This window comes from Lepeophtheirus salmonis, chromosome 14 (genome assembly GCF_016086655.4).
Source record: "Lepeophtheirus salmonis chromosome 14, UVic_Lsal_1.4, whole genome shotgun sequence".
Classification (NCBI taxonomy): domain Eukaryota; kingdom Metazoa; phylum Arthropoda; class Copepoda; order Siphonostomatoida; family Caligidae; genus Lepeophtheirus; species Lepeophtheirus salmonis.
In genome coordinates, this window is record NC_052144.2 from 3,822,899 (window position 1) to 3,849,965 (window position 27,067).

Consider the following 27,067-nt stretch of genomic DNA (forward strand, 5'->3'; position numbering starts at 1 on the left):
ATATATTTTGAAAATTTTAGGGTCAAAGACCAGAAGCATCAGCAGGGGTTGGGCAGGAAGGCCCCTCCAAAAAATAAAGGAATTTCTGCCTTTTACTAGAATTTATTTTCCTCATTCGGGCCAATTATGCAGCAGTGCAAAAATTTAATATTTAAATATTTCCTAAAAATTGAATTTTGAATTTTTTTTCGTAAAAATTTAATATTTAAATTGAATTTTTTCCAAAATATTTAAATTTTTTCAGGGCATCGTTGGGTTGTTTAATTTTTTTACCAAAAAAATTGATAATCTGTGAATAACTTTGAATTTTTTTTCTAAAAAAATTTAATAGTTGAATTTTTTTTTCTAAAATAAACTATTTTTTGTTAGTACCTTTGGATTTTTTGGATATTCTATATAAAATTTTTTTTTTTTTGAAAATAATTTATTTTACTTTGAATAGCTGAAATTTTTGGAATTTTTTTTTATACAAAACCCCAGCCCCTTATCCTCCAAAAAATATAATCCAATGAATGCCCCTGCACTAGTTTGGGGTAAACTAATTTTACTACAAGTTCTGTTGGAGTAACACTAAAAAAAGTTAGTCCACTTCTGCTCTAAATAGTACTTAACTCCTACAATGGAGTAGATATTTAAGTTGCAAAAGATAAGAATGAGGATCTCTATCTTGATTTGATTTAACAAATTTGTTGCACACACCTACATTTTAATTAAGTAAAATGTTTTTACTTTTCCTGTATAGATATTTGCAGCCGTTTGCCTACCTCTTAATCTATTTATCTACCTATGAAGGTCTATTTTTAATACTTATGTGAGTAGACAAAGGGTGATGAATCATTGAAATGATAATTATTTTGCAAGATTTTTTTTTTATCTTCTTTTTTTTAAAAAAAAAGGTTGTTAAGCTCATTAAGAACTAATGAGAAATTCGAGAAAAAATTACGACTTTACCTCGCTAACACCAAAATCATCAGTTTATAAATAAGTTCGAGTCCCTTCCCATCACTAGCTGTGACTAGGGTTTTTGGTTATTTGAGATACTTCTATCGCAGTGACATTTTTTTTTTTCAGAAGAAATTCTTTTATTACAAAATTTGGCAATTTTGTTTGTTTTCATTTTAAATCAATGTCATTGTAATTTATTGAATTGTTTTAAGGAAGATTTTTGTTTTTAAAGCAAAATTTGAGATTTGATCATCCAAATATGTATTGTAATTAATCGAAGTGAAATTTCATACTCTTTAGATGGCTTTTTTCATTTATAAAAGCTTTTTTTTTTTGTCAAAATTTTAATGTTTGACATTAATCATGATTTCCCTTTTTGACATTTATTGTATGTAATAATGCAAAAGAATTTCACATTTTGTTGGAATCTCTTGATGAATATTATACATTTTGACAGAATACATTCATCATTTTTTGACAAATTAATTGTAAGTTTGACAACAAACCACAATCTTTGCCATAAAATATTAGACATTTGGCTACACAAATGTTGTAGTAATGAATAATTATAACAAGACTTAAACAAATTCAGCTTACCTCTATATTGGTGATGTTTGGTTCATTGATTTGAATGAGATACTGTGCTTTGGTCTCGGTACAATAGGGAAACAGGATTTCGTTGAGTCGAGGATCTCGTTGCTCATTGACAAATTTGAGGAACTCGGCTCGACTCATGACTTGCCCTCGTGGATCCTCGTTGCAGCTGAAATATATATGAAAAAAATGAGTATATCACTAGTCATCAATAATTCTCTTCAAGATATACTTATGTACATACATATTTGGTGAGGTAACATAAAAGTAATTAGATAACAAAAATAAAAATTATATTTTTGAAATTTTTTTACCGAAAATAATTTTTGTTGGACAGCTGTGAATTTAAAAAACATATTCAAAAAATTCTATTTTTAGTGGATAGCTTTGGATTTTTAATTTTTTTCACAATAAGTTTTTTTTTAAATCATAATTGTGGATTTTTAAAAAAATTAAAAAATATATATAATATTTGTATTTTTTTTTTTCTAAAATTTAATTTTGAAATTTTTGTGAAACTCTAATCAAATTGTCCTTTATAAAACAAGCAAGAATGAAAAAATTTATATTAATAAATGTCTTCAAATTTCTAAACTAGTGGGAAGCACCCTATCAAAAGTATTAGATTATATTTTTAGTCAAAATGTACCGAATTACCAATAGACATTTGGGTACCTAAATTGGTGCCAAAATATTGGTATCGTGACAATTCACATTTAAAAGATGAATTTGAATAATTTATTAATGAAAATGGATGATTTTTATTCGTCGAATAATACATGTACTTAATTCAGACTCAATTTTAAATAAAATCATATTAGCTTTTGTGTTGACGCACCTAATAATATATTAAAATAATAGAATATACTCACAACTTTTGAAAAATCTCACTGACTTCCTTCCTTTGGCAAAGATTGCGATAGAATGAGAAAAATGATTTGAAATCAAACGTATGTGGATCAATGACTTGGCCTTTTCGAGAAGGCAGATCCGAGAGATCCAGAGCTCTCTCCACAAATTTTCGATCCTCTTTATTTTGTGCAAATAGTTTCAAAACCCTAAAAACGAAACATACAGAATGAATCAGCATTAAAAAAAGTCAGGATCAATAAAAGATGGGTTGCCACATACAACATAACATGCATCTACACGTCAGTACTATCTAAGATCTTTGCATATTATTATCTTCAAATCTGAACAAAAACAGAGAAAAGGAAAGTTTAATATTTTTGGTGCTTCCAAAATTTTGTCCGCAAGGGGTGGACTGGAGCCCCAATCCCCAAATTAAGGTATATTACCTTTTTACTAAAAAATTTAATATTAAATTATTTTAAAAAAAAGAATAATATTTTAAATTTAATTTAATTTTTTGCAATTTTTGATTCCAAAAAATTTAATTTTTCAAATTTTTTGGCAAAAAAAATTATTCTTTTTTGAATAATTATGGATTTTTGAATTTTTTTTTCGAAATAATATTATATTTGAAATTTTTTTCGGAAAAATTTTATTTTTGAATTTTTTGAACAGCTGTGGATTTTTTAAATATTTCTGAAAAAATGACTACTTTGATAATCCTATGGATTTTTCAAAAATTTTATCCAAAATATAGAATTTTCTATGAATAACTATGGTTATTAAAAAAAAAATTCAAAAACCAAGCAAATCTCAATATTTTTAAAAGGAAAGTGGTTGGGAATTGAGAATTATAATATGAAAAATTCTTAGAAATAAATTGTCAATAAACACATAAGGTGTACACGCAAGATAGATTTGGTAACTGGAGTCGTAAATAAAACTACATCCCGGTGCATGTAAAATAATGATATAACAACATCAGTTGGTAGGCTGGATATACTGTAGTAGGGTTGGGGGAACAGGGTAAATACCCCAAATGGGGTAGTTTAGAAAATATTGGGGGGAGGGGTTAATGGGACTACTACTTCCTTGTGTTAAATCAAATTATCAAAATGCCACTACAGGTGCATCAGTGAAGGGTTGTAGTATTTATTCGGAATTTCTTTGGTTAGTATAATTTTTTTTGACCTAAATTAGTGATTAAAATGTAATTTTATATAAATAGCTATGGATTTTTGAAATTTTTTTCGATTAAATTGAATAAATATTTGAAATTTAATTTATGAGATTTTAGAATTTTTTTTCCAAAAAATTTAATTAATAACTATGAATTTTTGAAATTTTGTTTCAGAAAATTTAATATATGAAATTTAACGCTTGAAATTTTTTTCCAAAAAATTAATTTTTAAATTTTTCCATTTTTTTTTTGTGAATAGCTATGAACAAAACCAAGCCCCTCACCCCAAAAACAAAAAAAAACACTAATAATATTTTATATATAATCCTGCTGACGCCCCTCGACTAGTTTTGTGGTAAATTAAATTTACTACAAGTTCTTTTGAGATAACTTTAAAAAAAGTTAACCGACCACTGTCCTAGAGGAATGTGATGATTTATTTTATCCTGTTAGCTGTCCCTATCCTATCATTGCTCAGCTTACAACCAATAAAAAAGTGAAAAAATATTTGTTTTAAAAGTAGTGTTAAGCTTGTGACTAGTAAAAAATATGCACAACCGGCATTTAAAACAAAATAAGGAGGCAGCATGAGGTCATAACTACAAATGTTATATTAGATAGTTATTACGTTTTTTCCCCTTCTTTTATTTGTAAAACTACAAACATATGGAAATTGCCCAATATTTTTTCTAATTATTTTACACACGCCGGGAGATAGTTTTTATTTACATCTTTAGTGCTAACCCACATAAAATGACTAAATATATCACTTACGTTTTAATGGGTATTTTCCCATCAGTATTTGGAGTTAGAGTTATAAGCATGTGGATTTTTTTGAGGGATTTAAGTGGAGAAAAATTGGAGCCTAGGAAGTTTGACGTTACTTTGAGGAGCTCATCATACCATCTCTACAGAATGGAACAAACAAGGAAAAATAACATTATAAACGAATACATTTTATTTAATTTATTTTTTTAAAGACGTATAAATTATTATATGTAATTCTTTTTAGGGGATAAAAAATTTATGTCACCCATTTCATCCTTATTATAAAAAGAGTAGACTTCTTCTTCATTATTTTTGATGAGTGTCTACTTCATATACGAGTATATACACTATTTATATGTGCAAGAGTTTATCTCTCGTGATACCGTTTTCCCGGGATTTTTCGGATTTTACACATACAAGAAATTCACATAAAGTCCTGCATTTAATTATTTAAGTTTCATTTAATTATATAAGGGGGTGATGATTTTAAATCAGGAACAAGCTGAGAGCTCAGTATCTTAGCAAAGAATACTGCATAAGAAGAAATATAAAATTCTCGAGATTTTCCACGAATACAAACGCTGTGTAGAATTTTAAAGAGGTACACTTTGTCCAAATCGGGTAATTGGAACTGGATGTATTCAAGAAAAACCAACATTTGCAAGAGTTTTATGATTTAGAGAAATAAAATGTGTGTCCCTAGCTTGCCGGATCTGAATCCTTTGGACTACTATGTGTCTTGAAGAAAGAGTCTAATAAACATACACATTCCGCATGCTGACTCCATGCGGTCTTCCATTCTCGAGGAAGTGACCAAAGTTCCTCAACAAGGCCTGTGCCAGGTTAGGAGCCAGGTTGGAGGCTGTAGTTGAAGCTGGAGGTAATTGGTTTGAGTGATTGACTTCACTATGTTAGAGCAAAAGATTTTTTAATTTCCCATTATTTTGGGAAATAAACTTTAATATATATTATCCTTAAATTTTCTGGATATACGATCCCTACCCTATATAATATACCAAATATTAATTTATTTATCACTTTCTATTTAATATTTTTTTATAAATCGGATTAGATCACGGAATTACAAAAAGCAGTACCCGCAGCCTCTACAAAACAACCCACCCACCATTAGTGATACTAAAAAAATGATAATTGAGAATATTTGTGTAAGACTAGCTTCCAATTTATTATTTCTTCTTAAAACAAAAAAGGAAATACTTAAATATTCATTATTTACTAACATAATTTCAAAAATATTTCCCCGGGAATGGAAACATTAATTTCGGTGGGAAAAACGAAGAGCAGACCAAAATACATCTAATCTTTTATTTGCCAAAAATAAAATAACGATGCGAAATTGGTGATATTGTCAACATACGTGTTAAACACGAGTACGAACATAATAAAATAAATAACATTAAGAAATTTCAATGATAATTTAATTCAGAATTAGAAAATTTATAAGACCTGGTATATCTTTTATATTAATAAAGGCAGTTTCATTTGTCAGTATGAATGATGTATATCATAAATATGTTTTTGATATAAGAAATAATGATGTAGTCGTATTAGAAAAAAATGTAGGTGTGTGCATACAGCATTGAATGTGTAGACTTTTAATAGTGCACACTGATGTACATCATATACATATTTTTGCTATATGAAATAATAATTTAGTGCATGCGCATAAAACAAAGTTTTGTTTTTTTTTGCTCTCTGATGTATATCATAATTCATATGCATTTACAGTATATACTAAGATTTGAATAAAATATAAACGTTGGTATGTTGAAATAAATTTTGTTTGTTTTTGTTAGTGAGCGTACTAAGGATTAAAGTACTCATAAGTCAACCTAACTTCTTTTTTTTTTTTCTTCCATTCTTGAGCTGAGAATATATTCATTTAAGCATTGAGTAGTTCGTGTGATCCGGGCAATGCCGGGTACTACCGGTAGTATGTACATAAATCTGAAAATGCTACAATATTACAGAAGGCCAAAAATATGTTATAAGCCAATTTTTGGAAATCGATTAATTGGTAGTTATAAATAGTTGATATGGACTGTTGAAAAACTGTATGCTAAATTTCAGCTCTAGATAATATTTTTTTTAACTGGTGACACAATTTGTCCTTAAATGCTAACTTTTATTATATCAAAAATATTCGATACCCAAAGATTAGATATATTTTTATGAGTTATTGCAAATTATATTCATAAGTAGATTCTTATAAAATATCATTTGTTTGAGCAAAAAATAGAATCGAGAGGCATAAAGGTTTTTAGTCCGAATTAATACGAAAACGAGTATTTTTCTGACTTTATATAGTAGTATCCGTATTTAATTTAAGAAAAGATTTTTTAGTGCTTTTTCAACAACAATTACCACAGTCAGTGCTGGTTTTATGAGGGGATCTGCCACACTTGCCCTAGGCTTCACTTTTATTCATAAAATACACAGGCCAACATTTTATCTTTATCTAAGGTTCCGCTCATGGTAAAACCATCCCAGACGACAGACCTTTTCATGAGAAAAAATCCAAGTAAACTAATTATTCCTATATATTTTGCTAATATGACGAATAACAATAGCTCATTAGTGTAAGTGACACTTTATTTTGAAGTACCTTTAATTTCAATAAAATATACATACATATATAACAATATTTTTTTTTTAAATAAACGATTCTTTGTTATTGAAAAAGATAAACATTTAAAATAGTATTATTTTTCTAAATACGCTAAACATCATTAATTTAAAAGCATAGTCATTTATGGCCTCTAACTAAGATATAAGCTTCCTTGATGCAAGTTTTTCAAATATATAACCATCTCTTGTCACGTACTTATAATATTTTAATGACAAATTTGTAACTGATCTTTCTACAGCTTGAGTGGGGTATGAATGTTTGTCTGAAATGAACAGCTCTTCATTTTTGAAATTGTTATCAATTTGTTTTTGCTTTATACATAAGGTTAGTCAAAATTTCATATTATTCACTACAATTAACTTAAGTATTTTGCACAATCTAGGGCACGATTGTGAAGGACTACCTCGTGAAGATCGAAGGATCTCGTATGCCGTTTTGGAATCTCAAGTTCATCATTACAAATCACATTGACAAAAAGTATTTTCAGGACAAGAAAAATAGGCATTTTCTTCTATAACTTATAAAAAAAATTTACAACTATTTCTTCTTCCTCTTAAATCCATTTTATAGCTTTAAATATATGCCTAGCCACATCTTTAACATTTGAATTATTCTTTATGATGAACTATTGGTAGTAGAAAGACATATTGCATTATATAAAGTTCCTGGATTTTTAATAGCAATATCATCTAAAAGATGCCCTTCTAATATAGTATGATGAATTTGATGTTAATATTTTGGATCTGTACTCAATGATTATTTATATATGAACTTCCTTTGACACTTTGAATATATATTCGCATCACAGTCGTGTACTGCTAAATTTTGGTGTGTATAAGTCAAATCAATTTCGATTAATTGAGTCAAAACCAAAAAATGTTGCAATCAATATACGAGAGCGGTCCAAAAAGTACCCGGCCTGACTAAGACATGACGGTAATTGTTTAAAAAATCATTGTATTAGAAAGTACACATTCTATAAAGCATATATTTCAAGTTTGAAGGCGCACATTTTAAGTATTTATTTCACAGCTATCAATAGTGAACGCTGTCAGTGAATTTATGAAAAATGGAGAAATTTGGTCCTCATTATGTGATATAATACTTTTATTTCAAAGACCACAGCCCAGCCAATATAAAAGCTGAACTGTATTCTACTCTGGCTATCTGAATTTAAACGAGACCGTAGGAGCTGCCGAGACGAGCATCGGACTGGTCGACCAAATAAGGTGACGATTACAGAAATTGCAAAGAAAATCTACAAAGCTGAAAGTGTACGAGCTAGCAGACATTTAAAGTATTTCAAAAAGTTTGCTATATTGTATACTATCTAAAAATTTGGGATTGAGAAAGCTGTGAGCACAAAATAGTGTCACAAAGAAGTTTTAATTAAGTAGTTAGAAAAGCTTCACATAAAAATGCTGTTGGAAAATAAATTTTAAATACTTTTGTATGTCCCCTCGTATGTAAGTGTATTTCAGAGTGACTTCAAAAATGATAGGTTAGGCAAATGTATGTTAAGTGATACTTTCCCTAGAGATAACATGTTTTCTTACAGAAAGGAGCAGTCCCGTTATGGTGTGTCAAAATTTAGTGTTTGCCGCCGAAAATAAATATTTCCAAAAAATTGTTTGACAGAATATATCATAAAATTAAACTTATTACATTTTAGCTCCTGAGATTTATAGAAATAATTTAATTACTGAAATTATTTATATACAAAAAGCAATTTTTCAAATTCATTTTCATATTCGGAAATTTGGAAAATTCTTTAAACGCCAATAACTTTACAAATAATGATGCTTTAAATTGGTACCATCAGATATGGTGGCATACAAGAATTTTAATTTTGTATGATTTGTTCAAATCGAGTAATTGGAACCGGATATATATATGGTACACCTTTGCCGGATTCTCCAACAACCCAAAGACAATAACTACAAGAGTATAAAAATATCAATTCCTCTATATCCTCAAAATGAAAAGTTATTTAAAGAGAAACAAAAATAAATTGAAAAATATTCGGGTATTAAAGTATACCGACGTTTGGTTTATTCAGTGTATGGGAAATGGGAACGTCACATATCGGATATGATTTTTAAAACTTTTACTTTAAGTGTGTACTATCATTATGAATCAAAAATTAAACATTTTTAAAACTTGTTTCATTGTCTTTTGGTAAAAAGGAAGTTATATCGTCGCAACTTGCTGATACGTATATATAAAAGGTATAAAATAATTTCATATTCATTGGCGTTGTGACATTGTAGAGTTGAACAAAACTTTAGAGGACTTTGTTTCCTTTTTAAGATGGATGTATGGACAATGTTATTTATTTATCTTAAACACGTATTAATTTTGCATTTTCTATGCATTCAGCTTAATTGTGTATGTATACTATAAATTTATGCATTCAACCCACACATTTTTGCGATTGCAAACAAACTAATTATTTTGCAATTTTTCATTCAATTATCCCTGATTAAATTAAGTATTTTTTTATGGCACATGATTTTTGACAAATTTCATTTGCATATTAATTGGGATTATTAATGACGAATAATTTTTATTATTTAGAATTGTTTTCCTCCTTAATATGGCACTTGTAAAACGTCTACTCCCTGTTATGGGTCTTTGAAAAGGGGTACGCTGTATGACTAAGCCCAACCAAATTTTAAAACTTATATATTCCTATTTTTAGTTGTGTAAAATTGTGCTAACTATGCGTCGACTTTGTTACTCGATTCTTTTCACACCGAGGGTCGTTATTTTTTTCACTCAACTTCAAATGGATATACTGGGTCGTGACTGCACAGGTTCGTTTTTGATAATTAGGCCAATTGGAGATTATTTTGCATAATATATTTGTAACCTTTTTATGTTTTCATATTATAGTTTCGAACTTTTACTTGAGTGGTTAGTCTTGTATCTCAGCTATAGATCAGAAAAAGAAGAAAAAAGAAAAATATTGTTTGTAAGGACAAAGGAGTCACTAATCCGGGGTCATTAGTTTATTTCAAAAGGACTTATTGACTATTGGTGCCTTGATTATAGTCATAGTCAACTCGGTTTGACTCTGTTGATGAAAGAAAACTTCATTCCTCTAGCTGACGTTGAAATTATAGGTAATACAGTTTTACAGACAGAGATAACATGATATACGGTAATACCTCGACATACGAGTTTAATTCGTACCTAAACCGTAGTTTGTAAGTCAAAGCAAGATATCCCAAACAAAATAAATAAAAAGAAATTAAGCTTGAAGTAACTCTCACCTTCTGTTACCACCAATGGAGCAGCTATTATCTTAATAAAAATTCATATGTCATGGCAAACGTATCCAAAAGTGTCCATGTAGGCATGATAATAAAAAATCATGATTTTTTATTTTTTTTAATAAATAACTATTATGAAATTTTAGCTGTAATTTGTAATGATACAAAAATTAACTTACCTGCTTGGATATAGACGGAATAACTGCAATTTATCTAGGAAAAAAATTAAAACCCTTTATGACCCGCAATCGTCATACTTTTCATGAATATTTATTTGTTCAGTATATTTGTCTGACTAGATAGCGCATCAAATTTCATAACATCGTCATAACAAACACAACAACGCATACTTATTAATACTAAATAATGTATCTTGCTGTTGACATTAATACTATGATAAAATTCGGCCAATTAATAGATATAAGACTTTAGTTTAACTCCGATATATTCAAATATTCCTCAAATCAACCAGAGAGACTCGGTTAGGTCGAAAAATATAAGTAATGAGTTACGAAATAATAAAATATTCAATAATGAGCTAGTTTGAAAAAAAAAAAATCATATGGTAAAGCTACTTAATCCGACTGTGATTTTTCTGTAGTGGCGCCCTCTGCGTTTTTAAAATAACTGGTTAATGTATCTTTGGTTCTACCATTTGTAATAGCTCACGTTTATTGTTGCAGAATGAAGATTTTAATCTACTACAGCCTTACCATGCCGAACTGCCGATCGAAATCCCTCTGTCATCTCGATGTATTGATTTATTTCCAGATACAGTTTAAGGCAGATGCACGGTGCTAGTATAGGAGCAAAACTCAATATATATTATAAGTGAAAACATTATGATATGAGAAAAATACATGCTCAATGTAATGTTTATATCACAAGAAAATAATGCAATTCTTGTAGGTACATCAAACAGTCCCTATGATCCACACTTATAAATGAAGTAATCTGTTTTTATTGAAAAATAGTGACATCAGAAAGAATCAACACAGAATTATAAGAAATACTTCAATTTCTAAGTATATCTTAATCTTATCAAGTCATATAGATATGTATATTTGCATATTCACACTCAAGGGAGGAATATTTATTGATTAAAACCAACTTGTTTGATCATGCAGAATTCCATTTAGTGTTTATTTCGTCAGCTATTATTAAATGAAATATATTCACCTAAATAAAACATATCATTTATTTTCATGGTGAAATACAAGCAAATCTAGATGTGACAAAGATAAAACAAAATGTGATGAATCAAAACTCTAACCCCACAGTAACATTTTTTAAACGATGATGTGTTTCTTTCATTCGGATCCACGAAGTCTTGCGTTCACAAGAGGAAGAAATCTGTATTAAATCTGTTGTTGTATTTCTTTCTCTATGACCCTATTTTTTTGAATATATACGAGGGTCGTTTGTAAAGTCTGTTTGAAGTCCGAAAGATAGCATAGAGCCTCTGTATGAAGACGGGTGACCACATTTCATAGGGTTGGAAGCCTTTGGTCCTTCTGTAGTTTAAAGACAATTCATCTAAAACGATTAAGGGGACCTTTCAAGAAGATTGAGATCCAATACATACCAGAGTTCAATGCCAATAGTGGCTTAAAGCAAATATTCCTTTTTGGGACAAATCTAAGTGGACCCATTCGAGTTCAGATCTTAACCCTCTCGATTACTTTGCGCAGGGTTATCTCGAGTCGAAGGAAAAAACTCGTCAATATTTAAATTTGGAAGTTCTCCCTTCTTCCATTCAGATGCAGCATGCGAAGCATTTCAATCAAGTCTATGAGAGGTACTCGATAAAAGAGTCAGTTATATTGAATATTTTGTAAGAGTGTTTTTCTCTACGATTTAAAATTTAAAAAGGTTTAAAACTTATGGTCACCCCTATATATATACATATATATATTTTTTAAATGGGGGTGCTTGGTTTTTGGGATTTAAAAGAAAAAAATTCAAATATTAAAAGTTTGTATTATATTTTATGGGGCCTAAGATTTCCAGTTTTCAAATTAAAAATACTGGGAATAAAAATATTAACCCAAAAACGAAACAGTGAAATATATCACACGAAATTAGTGGCTTTTTATAAATATTTAGGTAGGTAAAAAGCTAAAAACAGATAAAAATTTCCGATTACTTTTTTGTATTACATATCTTTGAAGATTTATGAAGTAGCTTTTAAGTGTAATTACATCAGTGAACACACAAGTAAGCTAAAATTATTTTCCACTCTTGATTACATTTATATTCTTCTACAGGGGCTTCGGGAGTGGCTGTATCAACCCCCTCCCCCCAAAACAAGAAGGAATTTATTTTTACTATAAAATTTAAAAAAAGAATCAATTTTTTTTGGGTGAATAGATATGGATTTTTAAATTTTTCTCCTAAAAATTTAATTTTTGAAATTTTTTTTCAAAAAAAATTATAATTGAAATTTATTTTTTGTGAAAAAAAATGGATTTTTGACATTATTTTCCATAAATTTAATATTTAGAATTTTTAAAAAGAAAAAATTAAGTTTTGTAATTTTTTTACAAAAAATTTAATATTTATAACTTTTTTTTTAATTTGGTTTTTGGATTTCTTTAAAAAAAAAAAAACCAAGACCCCCCCCTCTTCAAATAGAATCCTGCAGACACCCTTGTTCTACCAACAGTCGTCAATTTCGATCGACAAATTATTATTTTTAACCATTATGATGGGTCGCTCATTGCACTTGAATTACTCAATATCCAAAATGGATCGTCACAATAAAAGAATAAAATTTTTATTTTATATGAAAGGGTATTTCGGATATCAAATTATAACTAAAATTCAAAGGTATCTGAACTATTAACACAAATTTGAATACAAAGACTATAACTAATTAGAACATGTATACGAAATATTGGGCTGTAAGCATAAATTACAAAGTAAAAAATAAATTGGGATCATCTCCTTCTCTTACTTTTTATTCAATATTGTTTTTATATTGATTCACTGTAAATATTTTATATGTAAGGGAGACAGGGAATAGTTGTTACATGTTTGATTTTTGACTCAATTACTTGAAGCTGGTTTGACTTTGTCAGGTCAACATTTAATACAAATGTCACTATCAAATGAAAGACTATACTAATCAGTATTTTTCCATATATATATAAGTCAGATGTCGTCACTGTCCCTTTAGCCAGGGAGGATTGCAAAAGTATCTTAGAAATTAAGGAAATAGACTTTATAACTATTTTTGAGGAATAAATAGTTAGATCTACGATTAATATAGCAAGTAAATCAATGATCAATATTATAAATCAGAAAAATTAACTCTTAAAAAAGAACTCCTTCAGAACGCAAACTTGGCTAACAAAACTGCTTGATCAGAGTGTATCCACAGGGGTGGGAATTAAGTCATTTTTGTGTTTAACTAGAAATTTTAATATTTGAAATTTAATTTAATTTTTCAATTTTTTTCCCCCCACCAAAAATTTAATTTTCTGCGAATAGCTATAGATTTTTGAACTTTTGTATAAAAATTTAACATTTGAATTTGAATTTTTGAATTTTTATCTATTTCTTTTTTATTTTTATTTTTGAAAAGTTGTGGATTTTTCAATTTTTTTTTCCAAAAAATGTAATTTGTTAAAAATAGCTTTGGTTTTGGATTTTTTTTTTTCAAACAATTTAACTTTTTGTGAATCTGTGTATTTTCGAATTTTTTTTCCAAAAAATTTAATCAAAAAATCAAAAACTAATATGTGATATTGAAATAAGGAGGGGGAAGGATGTGAAATGTACCCCATTCTTCACCAACAGAAGCCTCAGAATATGGGTTCCACCCATATTCGAGTTTTTAGGCAGTACGGCATGAATATACAGACTTCATGAATAAAGAATCTTTCCCCTACACTCTAAATTTTGATTATTTGTTATTCGAATACATAATACAAGGAAAATTGCCAACAAATTTTGCAACTATCCCTTTCTACCAAACATTACAATATCTCAAATTTCTTTTCAATTTTAAGTTCTAATCAAATTAAATCCCCAGATGGAAAAGTAGCTTAAATGTTATAAGATATAACAAAAAAAACTCACTATAATATTATAAACAACTCGCTCCCACAAAAAATTACTTTTAAATTAGTTGTTGTGCAATATCTTAAAGAAAAGTTGTCAAAAATTAATTATGCCTTGCCACAAATATCCCTATTATATTTTGAAAATATCATATACATTTTGAGAATAAATATATTTATATTTAAAAACTGGGGAGCCAAAACATGGAGTAGCATTCAAATACAAATTTCAACTACATTATCAAATATATTTTTATTGACATCTCTGCCACAAAGTCTAGTCGAAGATTTTTAATAAAAGGTTCCTGTCAGCCCATTATTTTAATTATCTTTGAAGACTGTCAAATCTGTTATTTGTTGTGAAATGAAACATATTGAAAGTATAGCTAATTATATTATTTATACATATAATAAATTGGTTTTGAGTGGTCTATTCTTTATTCTATAAAAATATAGTTTTCCGTAATTTAGTTATGATTTTGCAAGTTTTGGGTCCCCATGATGTATTGATTATATTTATATTCTAAAAAAAAATAACTTTTGCAAATTTACCTAGTCTACCCTACAATTCATAGTTATATAATATACAACACACATATATTTATTATGTATGCCAGCTCCAAGGTAAAAATACCTATTGACAAATGAAAAGATGGATTAATACATTTAATATAAATCAAATATTTGGTATTTTGTTTGATTGGCGTTGTACCCAAAATATGGTTTTAAATAATAGATAAATACCTATAAAGACAAATAGGTAGGTAGATATCAGTGATGTAGCAGGTTCAAACCACTAAACTAAGAAAAACCAATATTGCCATAACATTTTTTCAAAATACGTTAAAGAACCATTTCTTGAAAAAAAAGGGAGGAGTTTGTGAACCGTGAGTTTATACTCAACAAGCCAAAATAATAAGTCATCGTTCATCTATATAAAACATATATATACACTTAGTTTTTGCTACATAAATCAAAATTTTTATAAATATGTTAAAATTGTTCCAGTCAAATACTAAAAATAAACAAAAAAAACTAGATCTTTCTAAGTGTCTTAGAAGGCGAAGAAATACCATTTGAACGAGACCAACGAAATTCGGTCCGTGCACTTTTGGACACTGGCAAGAAACCCAACGAGATTATCATATTGCCATAATTGTGCACCAGCACACACGTCCAAAAAGGCCCAGAAGGGATTGTAGGTCAACTTGCCTTTCTGTCCAAAGAAAATGGTGCCCCCATACTCACCAGATGCCAACCTATTGCACTTTACTTTTTGGGTGTATGTTGAGTGCAAGGCATGTAACGTCCGTCACCCAAATATCAACAACCTCAAAGACACCGTCAACCAGAATAGGGATGCCATGTCGGAGGACTACATCTGCAATGGGTGCAAGGCCTTCCGTATCTGCAAGGAAGCTATCATTGCTGCCCGGGGTTGGGGGGTCTAAATATGATTAGAGTAGCCAGGACATCATATTTGTTATTTTTTAATTTATCATTTTGATAAAGTTATAGATTGAAAGTGCAAAGATTTTTTCGTCACAACCGAATCTTTTCTTGAGGAACCAGCTAAGACTCTCTTTATACAGGGGCAGCCTCGTACTTTTTGCCGCCAACCTAGGTAAATGAGTAACGTTGTAGAACACATAATTAGCTGTCGAATGTTAAGGAAAATATTGCCCTAGTTACCACCATGAGCCCATTGTACGGGAAGAGGATTGAGATAGCAGCGCCCCTACGCACGGGATTGTCCCAGAAAGTCATTGGGGGGGGGCAGACTAGGGCCTAGACGATTTACATTATTCCCATCCATGCATTCTCAATACTCTTCTCATTGTGTACGCTTATGGTGGCGACTAGGATAATGTTTTCCTTGGCAATCAAGAGCTAATGATGTGTTCCACAACCTTCCTCATAGTAAAAATCTCAAAAAATGACCCGTAACCTATCAAGATTTTTATAATAGAGATGAGTAAATTATAACGGTTGTACGGTACATAATATGTATCAGCAATCAATTGACATGCGCAGTATATAATACCTAGAATTGTAAAAAATATGACCTTGTTTGAGCGCGATACTTTTTGTATGTAGTTCCAATCTTAACAGTGTTATCTTATTTTCTAAAGCTATTATCATTATTATTATAATGCTTCAAGAAAGAAATGGAGAACAATAAGTATAAAGTAATCCCCAGTGCATAAAAGACAAAGAGTCAGACTGATTATTGGTTGAGGGGAGTTATTGTCATGTATTCATACAAATGTCAAATAGTTCTAATCCGAATCTGTATCCCAGTATTACCTGTGCTATAATGTACCTAATTTGTCAGGGTATCTTTTATCTGTACACAATTTTATAATCAGTGTGTCTGAGAAGCTCTTTTAATGTTGTCCACACTTTACCTTTTATTCTCCGTACCTCGTTTATTTACCTACTTTATATTGCCACCCAAAAGACGACAAAACTAGATACTAACATAATCTCTTACATAAGGTATTTTAACAGTATAGATATAAGTTAAAGTCCGGGCCAGAGTTTGTGGATCGCCATTGAGGTAATTCCTGGCTATATATCAAGGCTAGATTAGGAATTACTTTCGTGCTTATTTCCATCCTCTCATTGATGCTAGTTGCTAATATAATGAAACGTCATGACAGCTAAGCTGTTTACCTCTTTAGCCTCCGGCAACTAATATTTTTTTACAAAATCTAATTCGAATTCAACCAATAAACGTTGTTTAGAAGGAAAAAAGAAATGAAAGAAAATGGCTCTGTATATTTTTCTTTATCTAAAACACTGCACAGTGTAAAACCGTGTCTGATATTAACTCATTATAAGTCAATATATACATTCTATAATGTCTTAACAATATTTTTATATTAGTACCCTTTATTATGCTTTTAATATTATGATCAGTCCTTCGTTCTTTTGTTAAACTTTTCAATATTTAAATATTACTATTTTTCTATTATTAAAAAAGTTTATAACATATTTAATTCTATATTAAATTTAAGGGATATTATGCATTGGCAATAAATATGGAGAGTAAAGAGTTCTTAAATCTTTGACATCATAGCCCAAGTTTTATTGACTATAGTCAATAATCTATTCAACAATTTTTTATATTTTATACTGCATATTCAAATACTTAACTGAAACCAAACATAATTCCTATTTGGAATTAAAGCATGTGCATTAATGAAACCCCAAACTCTACTCTTCATTGGTGTCCTGTTCTGGCTTGAATTTTTAATATGCATATACATCAAAAATATATATTAATAAGCATCAGTGCCAAAATAATTTGTTATAACCCGACCATAATAAAATATTGATGTGTTGATTATTTTGAATGTTGATTTAAGCTTCTTATGAAGACGATTCAAATAAGTTAAACTAATTTTTAACCCTCTCATGCTACATGTTTAATTTTTAGTACATGATATTTGTAATTCTCGATTTTTTTATATCAAAAACTTCATAAAAATAATTGCATATATTTAATTATTTTTTATATTAACAAAAAAAAAATTACGAATTTCTTACTTATGAACTTCTAGTGTATCAAACATATGTATTGCCTTATCGAAAAGTACACGTGCTTATTGAAAAGTTACAAATATAATTTTAAAATTGCTATATAAAAAAAAATCATTTTCTTTTCATATAAATCAGCATAAACAGTAAGAAGTAACTTTGAATAGAAAAAGTTTTCCCAATTTTTAATCTAAAATTCCAAAACATCAGTACAGAAATAATGAAAAATCTATAATGCATATTGATTAAAATAAAGCTACTTTTTTTCTTAGAAATGGAAAAGGATTCTAATTGTTAAAAATCAGGAAATTATTTAGCGTAGTGCCCGTTATAGGGTTCACTTAATCTGTAAAACATAATTTCGGGGATAAAAAAAAAATTAAATGACGGGTTGAATAATAATTATTTTGATTTAAATAATTATTTGACTTTTTGTTTAAAGAGCAAAAATTTGTTATGAAAGTAACGAGGATAGATGGTCATTCCTAGGAGGCTTTTTAGAAACTCGAAATTACTTGAGTAGCAGAACTCAGCGTGTGTTACATCACTAGAAATTGGCCAAGAATGGGGAGGGAGGAAATTGTACTATGTTCGAAATTCCAAAATATGGATTTTCATTTTTATTGTTTTCAAACTATGGCTACTTTATTTTTAGTTCTTTTTTTAAAATGCATTCACTTGAGCCGACCTTTAACGACACATATCAATACAACACTTCTTTTTGAGTCCAGTTCTCATGAGTGTAAATAATTAATTTAAAAAAAAAATGATATATATATTAAAAGTGTAGAAGAAATGATACTTAACATTTAGCCTAGACAAAACAGTCTCTTTCCACGTATGTATATTTTTACATAAGTTACAAACATATAATAATGTATGTACAGTAAAACCTTCACATACGAGGTTAATTCGTTCCAGAATGGAGCTTGTAAGTCAAAGCATCCTATAATCCTATAGGAAAGGATTTAAAAAAAAAATGAAACTTGAATCCGCTCTTGTGGATCGTCGCCCACCAGAATCTTTACTAGGGGTTGAGAAGGTGTTTGGGCTTTTTGAGAAAACTTTGACCAATTTGAATTTAAAAACTTAAAATTTTACATATGACACTTTTTTTTACAATATTTTGTCTGAGGAGGGTAGGCTCACTACGAGGGAAGGGAGGTTATTGGACTAAAATCTGGCAGTCAAAATGTCCAAAATGTTCTTACAGTCAATTAAAAACAAAGAAAACAGCTATTTTTCAGATGAAAAGTAGACAATATCCGGATTTTTCTTATACCCAAAGTATATAAAACGCCACAATTTTTGAATACTTGTGTAAAATAAATTTTGAGACTCACCCCCCCCATTTTGAGGCAACCAGTATATGATTTTATCCTCTTTTTGAGACATATCATCTAGGTTATAGCATATCTTTTAGAAAAATTGTTTTTCCGGGGCGCATTCATCATAACATTTATCCGTTTTGCTTGAAAAGCAATGTGAAATAAATTTAAAAGGAAACATAGGGAATATAAATCTTTGCGCCAGCTTGCGATTTGTACCTATAAAAAGGAAAAATCCTCTAAAGAATTCTTGATTTTTATGAATTCCCATTTCGTTTGATACCAAATAAGTGAAGAAAAAGTTAACTTTATGTGGATTTTTTTAATTAGTGTTTCTTCTATGCAAAGTTTTTATGTAATACAACTTTAGTATGGGAGAGAACGTTGATTTTATGTGTATTTTATTAATTCCTGATTTGTATCTATGTTGTCTAAATTTTGATTTTTTTTTTTGGTCACAAATTTATATTTATTTTTTTGTGAATCGGCATTTTAAAAAGATATTGCTTAAAAAAGCATTCAGTCAAAATTGTACAAGTTTTTTCAAAACTTTGCCTCCTCCTTTAAAAAATCAAATAAATATATTTTTTAAATAAACACGGATGCCAATACAAATTTTGCTCTGAATCCGGGTCTTATATATATAAAAAAAACCTCGTATTTCAAAGTATTACTGTATTGAATAAAAAACTGCATATTTATGAAGTCGTTGTCTGTAAGAAGAGATGTAATGTGTATGTATGTAGAGACAGGCATAACCTGATTGAAATTGTAAAACATAAATACACGGAATATCTTCAGGCTAAACTTTTTTGAATAGTATTTAAGACGTGCTTCTGCAACAAATATTTACATTGTATAGTAAACACAGACAAATACCGGGTGTAGAAAAAAACTACTGATACCTGCCTCTAAGTAGTCATTAAAATACTCATAATTAATCAGGATGATGTTGTACATAGAAAATTTTATTTTACAATATTTTTTTACCATAACAATACACATTAATTATGAATTTGGCCACCAATGACAGTCTCCAACCACCTCCTGAACCCCTTGCACACATTGGCAAAGTAGTCATTTTTCAAGATCCTCCACTTCTGGTTACCATAGGTCTTGAGGGAATCCATATTCGGGTGAGGCACCTTGCAGCCCCTCAACTCGATTTACCACCAAATGGAGAAATCCAGTGGATTCAGATCTGGGCTCCGGGGGGTTCTTGGACCAGCAGTTCATGTTGCTACCCATCTACTATTGTACAATATTAGCAGGATGGGCCGGAGCCTCGTCCTGCTTAAATACATACGTGGCCTTGTTGAACTATGGGATCACATTTTCCTTCAATACCATCAAGTAGTCGGCTGCGGGTAACTGGTATCCAACAGGAAACCAAATTGGACACATTTTTTCTCCAGTTGATGCCACAACCCCAAACATCATCACAGAAGTCGGATCTTTGGGCTTGCTGACTGTTCTGATGGTGTTGTCAGCCTTACACATTAGAGAAAAAAATTACACAGCTCGTGTTGTGCTTCAGATCACTTAAGAGTAGTTGACATCGCTGAAGACGGAGCTCTTTTTGACGTTGGGACAGGAGTTGCCTCTCAATACTTCTAACTGACTTTCCTCCAGCCTTTCAGATGACCTTGCCCACAGTAGACAGATACGCCTACTTATTCTTGGCGTACTCTGACATCTTCATCGTTGGGTTGATCTAAAAGGCCTTCATGATGTCCTCAGGCTTCACATTGGTAGGTCTTCTACACTTGGGGTTGTCCTAAAGGTTTTGACCATCTGCCAAACGATTTCTGATCCAACAGACAATGACCTTGCTGACGTTTGAGGCTTTATGATGTCCGATGGGGTCCTCCCGGCGTTGATTTAATTGCCTGTGATGGTTCTTCTTATCTCCATCTCGATATATATTAACAAAAACTGTATTTTAACAAAGTATCATTACTTTTTCTACATCCAGTGAGCATGAGTTAAATTTAGCAACATTGCAAAGAATGATCAAATTTGAAAGAATAAAGCTGGATACTTGATATACAGCATGATCCTACTCCATTACTCTCTTCATGCATCTTTTACTCATAGGTAGGTCAAGGGTGTCAGCAGGGGGTGGACAGAAATTAAGGAGTTCTTTTTTTTTACTAGAAAATTAAATATTAAAAATTTAATTTAATTTTTAATTTTTTTTTTTCAAAAAATTTAATTTTCTGAGAACAGCTGTGGTTTTTGGATTTTTTTTTCCAAAAAATTTAATATTTGAAATTATTTAAAAATAAAACAATATTTTTTTGTGAATATTTATAAATTTTTGAAATTTTAATTTTTGGATAACTTTTCAAAGAAATTCCGAAAACCAAGCCCTCCCCCGACAAAAAAAAAATATATATATATAATCCTGCGGACACCCCTATGTATTTTTTAAACGTTCTCTTATTTTTAATTACAAAAATCCCTACTTCTGCATATTTGGCCCGTCAACACAAAATAAATCTAAAATGATTTTTCTGTAAGTTGAGTGTGAATTGTATTTGTGTTTCTATGAGAAAATTATTCTCTTTGAACCCTTTGAAACCACAGCTAATATTACTAATTTTTCTTTAAAACCGATCCAGATTTAAATTCTTTAAAGCACCAAATTAGTTGCTGTCCAACAAAAATTATAACGTTCACTAACTGGTCTAGAATTTCCAGACCAAACCCCAACCCAAGTAGCTACCTCCTACACAGAAGCAAGACATTTCAATGCAATGATTTTTTGTGCTAGAACTAACACATTTTGTGGATTCAATAAATATTTAGTTTATAATAATTCTTTTCAAATAAACATTTTAAGAGGAATTACCAAATTAGTCCATACACGAACGAATAGGAAATAATCGTTGTTTACTTAATAGGTGTTTGTTTACAAAGTAGGAGCCCAAAACTCGCAGTAATATAATTTTACTCTGTCATTTTTAAGTTAGCAGGTATTACTATGCAACCAAACGACAGCTGAAACACAAACAAAACATGCTTTGAAGTTAGACCCTGTCTCTAAGTATACAAATGTAGAAGTAGAATGTGTCAGTGCTTAGAAGGCTGCAAAGACTGTTAGCATCTCTATTCAGACTGCTTAAAGTATACAGAAGTCCATTATAGGACTCACCTCTGGGCTGCTTTCATGTGGCCCTCCTCCGGCCCTGACGTCATACTCATAGACTTTAGAGTTTGAGGGCTCTTGGTGAAAAATGTCTGCCACACCTCTATTCTAAATTTGGATTTGTTCCGAGGCGCAATCATGACACCTTGGTACCCCCCCATGGACACGGCCTTCATCGTCAAGAGCTACTAATCTGTTTGTCAGCGTGTCGAGGTTGTTATTGCTTCTGAAGGAAGACATATTGGATACAAAATATAGGTAAATACCGTATTTAAACATATCACAAAATAGTTATGAGTTTCCCTTCCTTAATTCCCTCATGGTCTCTCTTTTCGTATAGTTATGTCATGCTAACGCAAGTTTTGGACCACACTTTGTACGTAACTAAGAATAGTAGCACCACCATATTGCGGCTAAGAGATTGAATTTTTGCTTATTTGTTTATTAATATAGATAAATATAGTTACACACCTTGCGGTGAAGATATTGAAACATAATAGGTTTTTATTGGTTATTAGTAATTAGTTTACATATTTATTGAATAAAATTGCTAAGTAGAGGAGCTTCACCTTGATTTTAAGATTTTTTATCCCATTGAATAATAATTAATTAGTTAATGACTCCTCCTTACCTTGGCCACATGAATGAGAGAGGCACAAAAGTTGACAAAGTTAATATTGACGAAATCCGACCCATAGACGATAGTAAGCGTTCTTTCCTCAATGGATCCATAGGAGGAATAAAGACTATCACGGAGTTTTGCTTCCTTCGGAACACGTGCTGTAGGTCCTCTTCGTACATCACGTATGAGGGACACATCCAACAAAACCGTTTCCTAGATGGAGTTAAAAAAATAATTATTCGAGTATAACAAAGTAACAGTCAGATAATATTCAAATACCTTTAAATTATCTAGGTCACTCACTCCCTACAATGAAAAATCAAGACTCAAAACTAATATATGTAAGTAAGTAGATCTACATAGTATAATAGTGTTAGATTCAGGTATTACTCGAACTCAAAAATAAATCCACTTTACTTGAACTCCAAATATAATCTAAACAAATTAAAACATTTGAATCATGATTAGTAGGGAAAATTATATTCTCACTCAAAAGGATGGTAAAAAAAACAACTACAGACTGGGGATGTATCGCTCCTAAAAGTTTGACGCCAATACAAAACCCGTCCTCAGATTTAAGAACACAATTTCCCATAGAATAAATTTTTACTAAATGACGCAGTCGTGTACGTATGATTATATTTGGGGGAGGAATTAATTTTTCACCGTCCCACCCAATTCAGGATTTTTTTTTTGAAAAAATGATCAAAAATTAAATCAAGCATTTCTTCATCTAAAAAATCGAAATGCTGGTAGTTTAACTGCAGATATAAAGCTGTTGATAAAAAATGTTGTGGTTATCTATGTTTTACAGATTCCCTGAGGTTAGCCCCTTAAAAAGGTTAATTCATCATTAATTATCATTATATTAATTAATTATTTATCTGACATATCTACTAAAAGACATTATGAAAAGTTCTCCAATATCAGGGGCGTCCGCAGGATTATATATATATATATAATTTTTTTTTTTCCGGAGGTGGGGAAATTTTTTTCAGAAATCAATTGATAAATTTTAATTGTTTTGAATTTTTTTTAAAACTTACACTTTTGTTTACAAAAATTAATTTTTTTTTTACATTTGAATATTTGAGGGGGATTGCTAATTTGGGAAAAATATCATGAATTAAATTTTTTGGAAACAAAATTTCAAAAATCTGCAACTGTTAATAAAAATAAATAGATTTTTTTTTTTTTTTTTTTGTGTGGGGCATTTTCTAAAATAGCAAAGACGTCTTTGTTGCATCTTTTGCAAATCAGCATTGACAGATTCATCCAAAGTTGATCACATCAATTTAGTACTGATTTCCCCTCACAAGATGTACTTGCTGTGTTAAAAGAAACTGAGAGTATATGTTCAATTGATTTTAATGGATAAAACTTATCTTTTTTTTAAATATATCAATTTATTTTTTAATTGCCGGCCATGTCTTAAAAAGAATTAGTGAAAAATATACTTAGGGTTTCAATGCTCTTAATGAACCCATGTTTAATGGAAATCCAAAGGAACAATATCATATCTGTATGGATCAAGGATTCGAAATCAACTTATTCCAGGATACGACTTTTTTATCTAGGGAAAGTCAATAACCTAAAATTCCACTCGGAATATTTGAGGAAGACAAATTGCAAACAGTTGAAATTATCGTAACCTTTCAATAACAAGGAAATAACTTTACGAACCGCGGAATATATTATTGGATGAGGAGAAAAGGGATTTCGACTTTTTTGAGATATTCAGGCAATTAACACTTTGGAGGATCATAAAAGTAAATGGAGGGTCTCATTATGTGGAGAAGTTATGAGTTTTTCACTTCTGAAGTGACAAGGGGGATGGGATCACATCTCATTAAGTAAAGCATTACTACTTTTTTTTTGTATCTAGTATGAACCATTAAAGTACAACTACAGAATGAACGTAAGTGGTATAATGTAGAGAACTTCTATGTCATTAACTCCGGAAACAGAAAATTATACATACATGAAAATATACATTACTAACTCAAATGATTGTCTAATCTATCGTGGAAACATATTCGAGCAATTATGATCGATTGAGTCGAGATCCCTCACCTCCTCCTCCAATAATATATTCTTCGCTTATCGAAGTTATTTCCTTATTATTAAAAGGTTGCAATGATTAAATTTCATCTATCTGCTGTCTCTAATTTTGGGATAGAAAGAGAAAGTTTGACGTGCAGACAAAACTTATACAATGTACTTATACATAGTTTGTGCCAATGGAAGTACACGACCTTGTAAAGTGTACTGGGTGGTTAAGATAAATTGAGATTTTAAAAAAAAGCTTATATTGAACGAAATAGATGGCATATAAAAGAAGCGGGCCTTTCTAGATAAACTCGGACACACGTCCCTAGAAGCCTTACTACTGGTTTTGCACTTTTAATTCATGGATTCAGTAGCCCAAGGAATAAATTACACCTTCCAAGAGGACAGGCATACAACGCCATAAAGTGAAGGCTGTCTTGTTCACAAAATTTCCTCACTTTTGTAGCACGGTTTTTTGTCCTGCAAAAAGCCCGGACCTGAAACCCATTGGGGGAGGGTCGATCGTCTGTCGATACCTTGAAGAGTCCATTAACCATACGACGGCACAGCTGTATGTTACGAGATGTCGCCCGAGCCTGGCAAGGCTTCTGGCGTAGTGTTGTTGAGGTTATCAAGAATGGTGGACCTCATAAAGAATAATTAAATTTTATTGCATGTAGCTTCCAATTAATAAAAAGAACTAAGGATCTACCCTATCTAGTTTGTTCGTTATGAGCCTTTTAAAGATTTTTCCAGTTTATATGAGCCACCTAGTAGATACTCGAAATATGAATTTAGAGTGAAAAGGTGGGTCTAGTGATTTTGCAAGCAAATGAAAAGTGTGTAAATACCGATAGCAATGATATCGTGTCAACACTACAACTTACTCTATAAAACGATCCAATCCTAATATATTTATAGACACACTCCTACAATAAGCTCTTACTGACATGCTTAGAAATAAATAATTTATTCCTGGCAATTCAATTTTTGTTTGAAAGATAAATTGATTTTTGAAAAGGATATAAATATTTAAGGAGAAGAGTAGACGTATCTCTCATTTTCTGTTTCGTATTAGTCTTCTATCTATTAGCCTTAGTGTCACTTATGTACTGATCTCATGCGTTGTAATTCAAATGTATGTTGGAGTGACGTTGTAGCATATTTGTATGTCTCTCCAACACTTACTGTCTCTCTAATGAAGGATTCAATCCAACACTAAACAAAAATCCAAATTTAACTTGAAATATTTGTCCTCTATCCACTTATACTAACATTAGTTGGGACACATGTCCATTTTTTGTATGGGAAAATGTGGACATTGGATACCCTACCTAATTGTAAATTCCCAAAAAAATCCCTTTTTGCGACTTGGGGTATCTTCATTGCTCCTCTCAACCTTTCCTCCGAAAAGAAACAAGGGGAGAAAAGCCCCAAAATCAGTTATTATTTTTCTTGTCAGGATATAATTATGTTCGAACCGGTTAAGGTTATAAAATTAGTATCGTTAGTTCGATATGACTTTGATATGTCGTTACAGGCAATTTACACTCACCAACAGGGTTTTCAATTCGAGTAGCTTATATATTCTATCTCATTTAATTTCATTTAAAAAGACTGATATTTTTAAGGGGCAGTATCTTCAGAAAACGATTTCTTATGGAAGGCCTCATAGTCTCTTTAATGTAGAGTAATACATGTCACCACTAGCGGGCAAAAAAGTGTTATTTAATCCGTCTAAATGGACCAAAACGGATAATACGGTCGACACATCATAGCTTTTGACAGATCAAAGCAAGGAGAGGTAAAAATGCTAAGTGCCTTCATATTATATTTAACAAAAAATTATCATCAAGGATACCACAAAATGAAAAAAAATTTAATAAGTAATAGGGACAGAACATATACCGAGTGTTTCATGAAAATCTAAACACTAATAATTTACTAACTAATAATAGAATTTCATCATGATTAATACTATAAATATCTATGTGTATGAGCTCTCTTAACAATTAATGTAGCCATCCTTAGGGTCAATGATGGCTT

General features: G+C 30.4%; 1 protein-coding gene across 1 annotated transcript in view; it reads right to left on the reverse strand.

Moving 5' to 3' along the window:
- The window catches only part of LOC121129044 (1-phosphatidylinositol 4,5-bisphosphate phosphodiesterase classes I and II-like), a 169,658-nt gene that overhangs the window by 63,958 nt on the left and 78,633 nt on the right, over positions 1-27,067 (reverse strand). Inside the window, 4 exon segments of the mRNA XM_040724710.2 lie at positions 1,543-1,708; positions 2,412-2,597; positions 4,346-4,479; positions 22,982-23,185. Of these exon segments, the coding sequence (XP_040580644.1) occupies positions 1,543-1,708; positions 2,412-2,597; positions 4,346-4,479; positions 22,982-23,185 (690 nt within the window).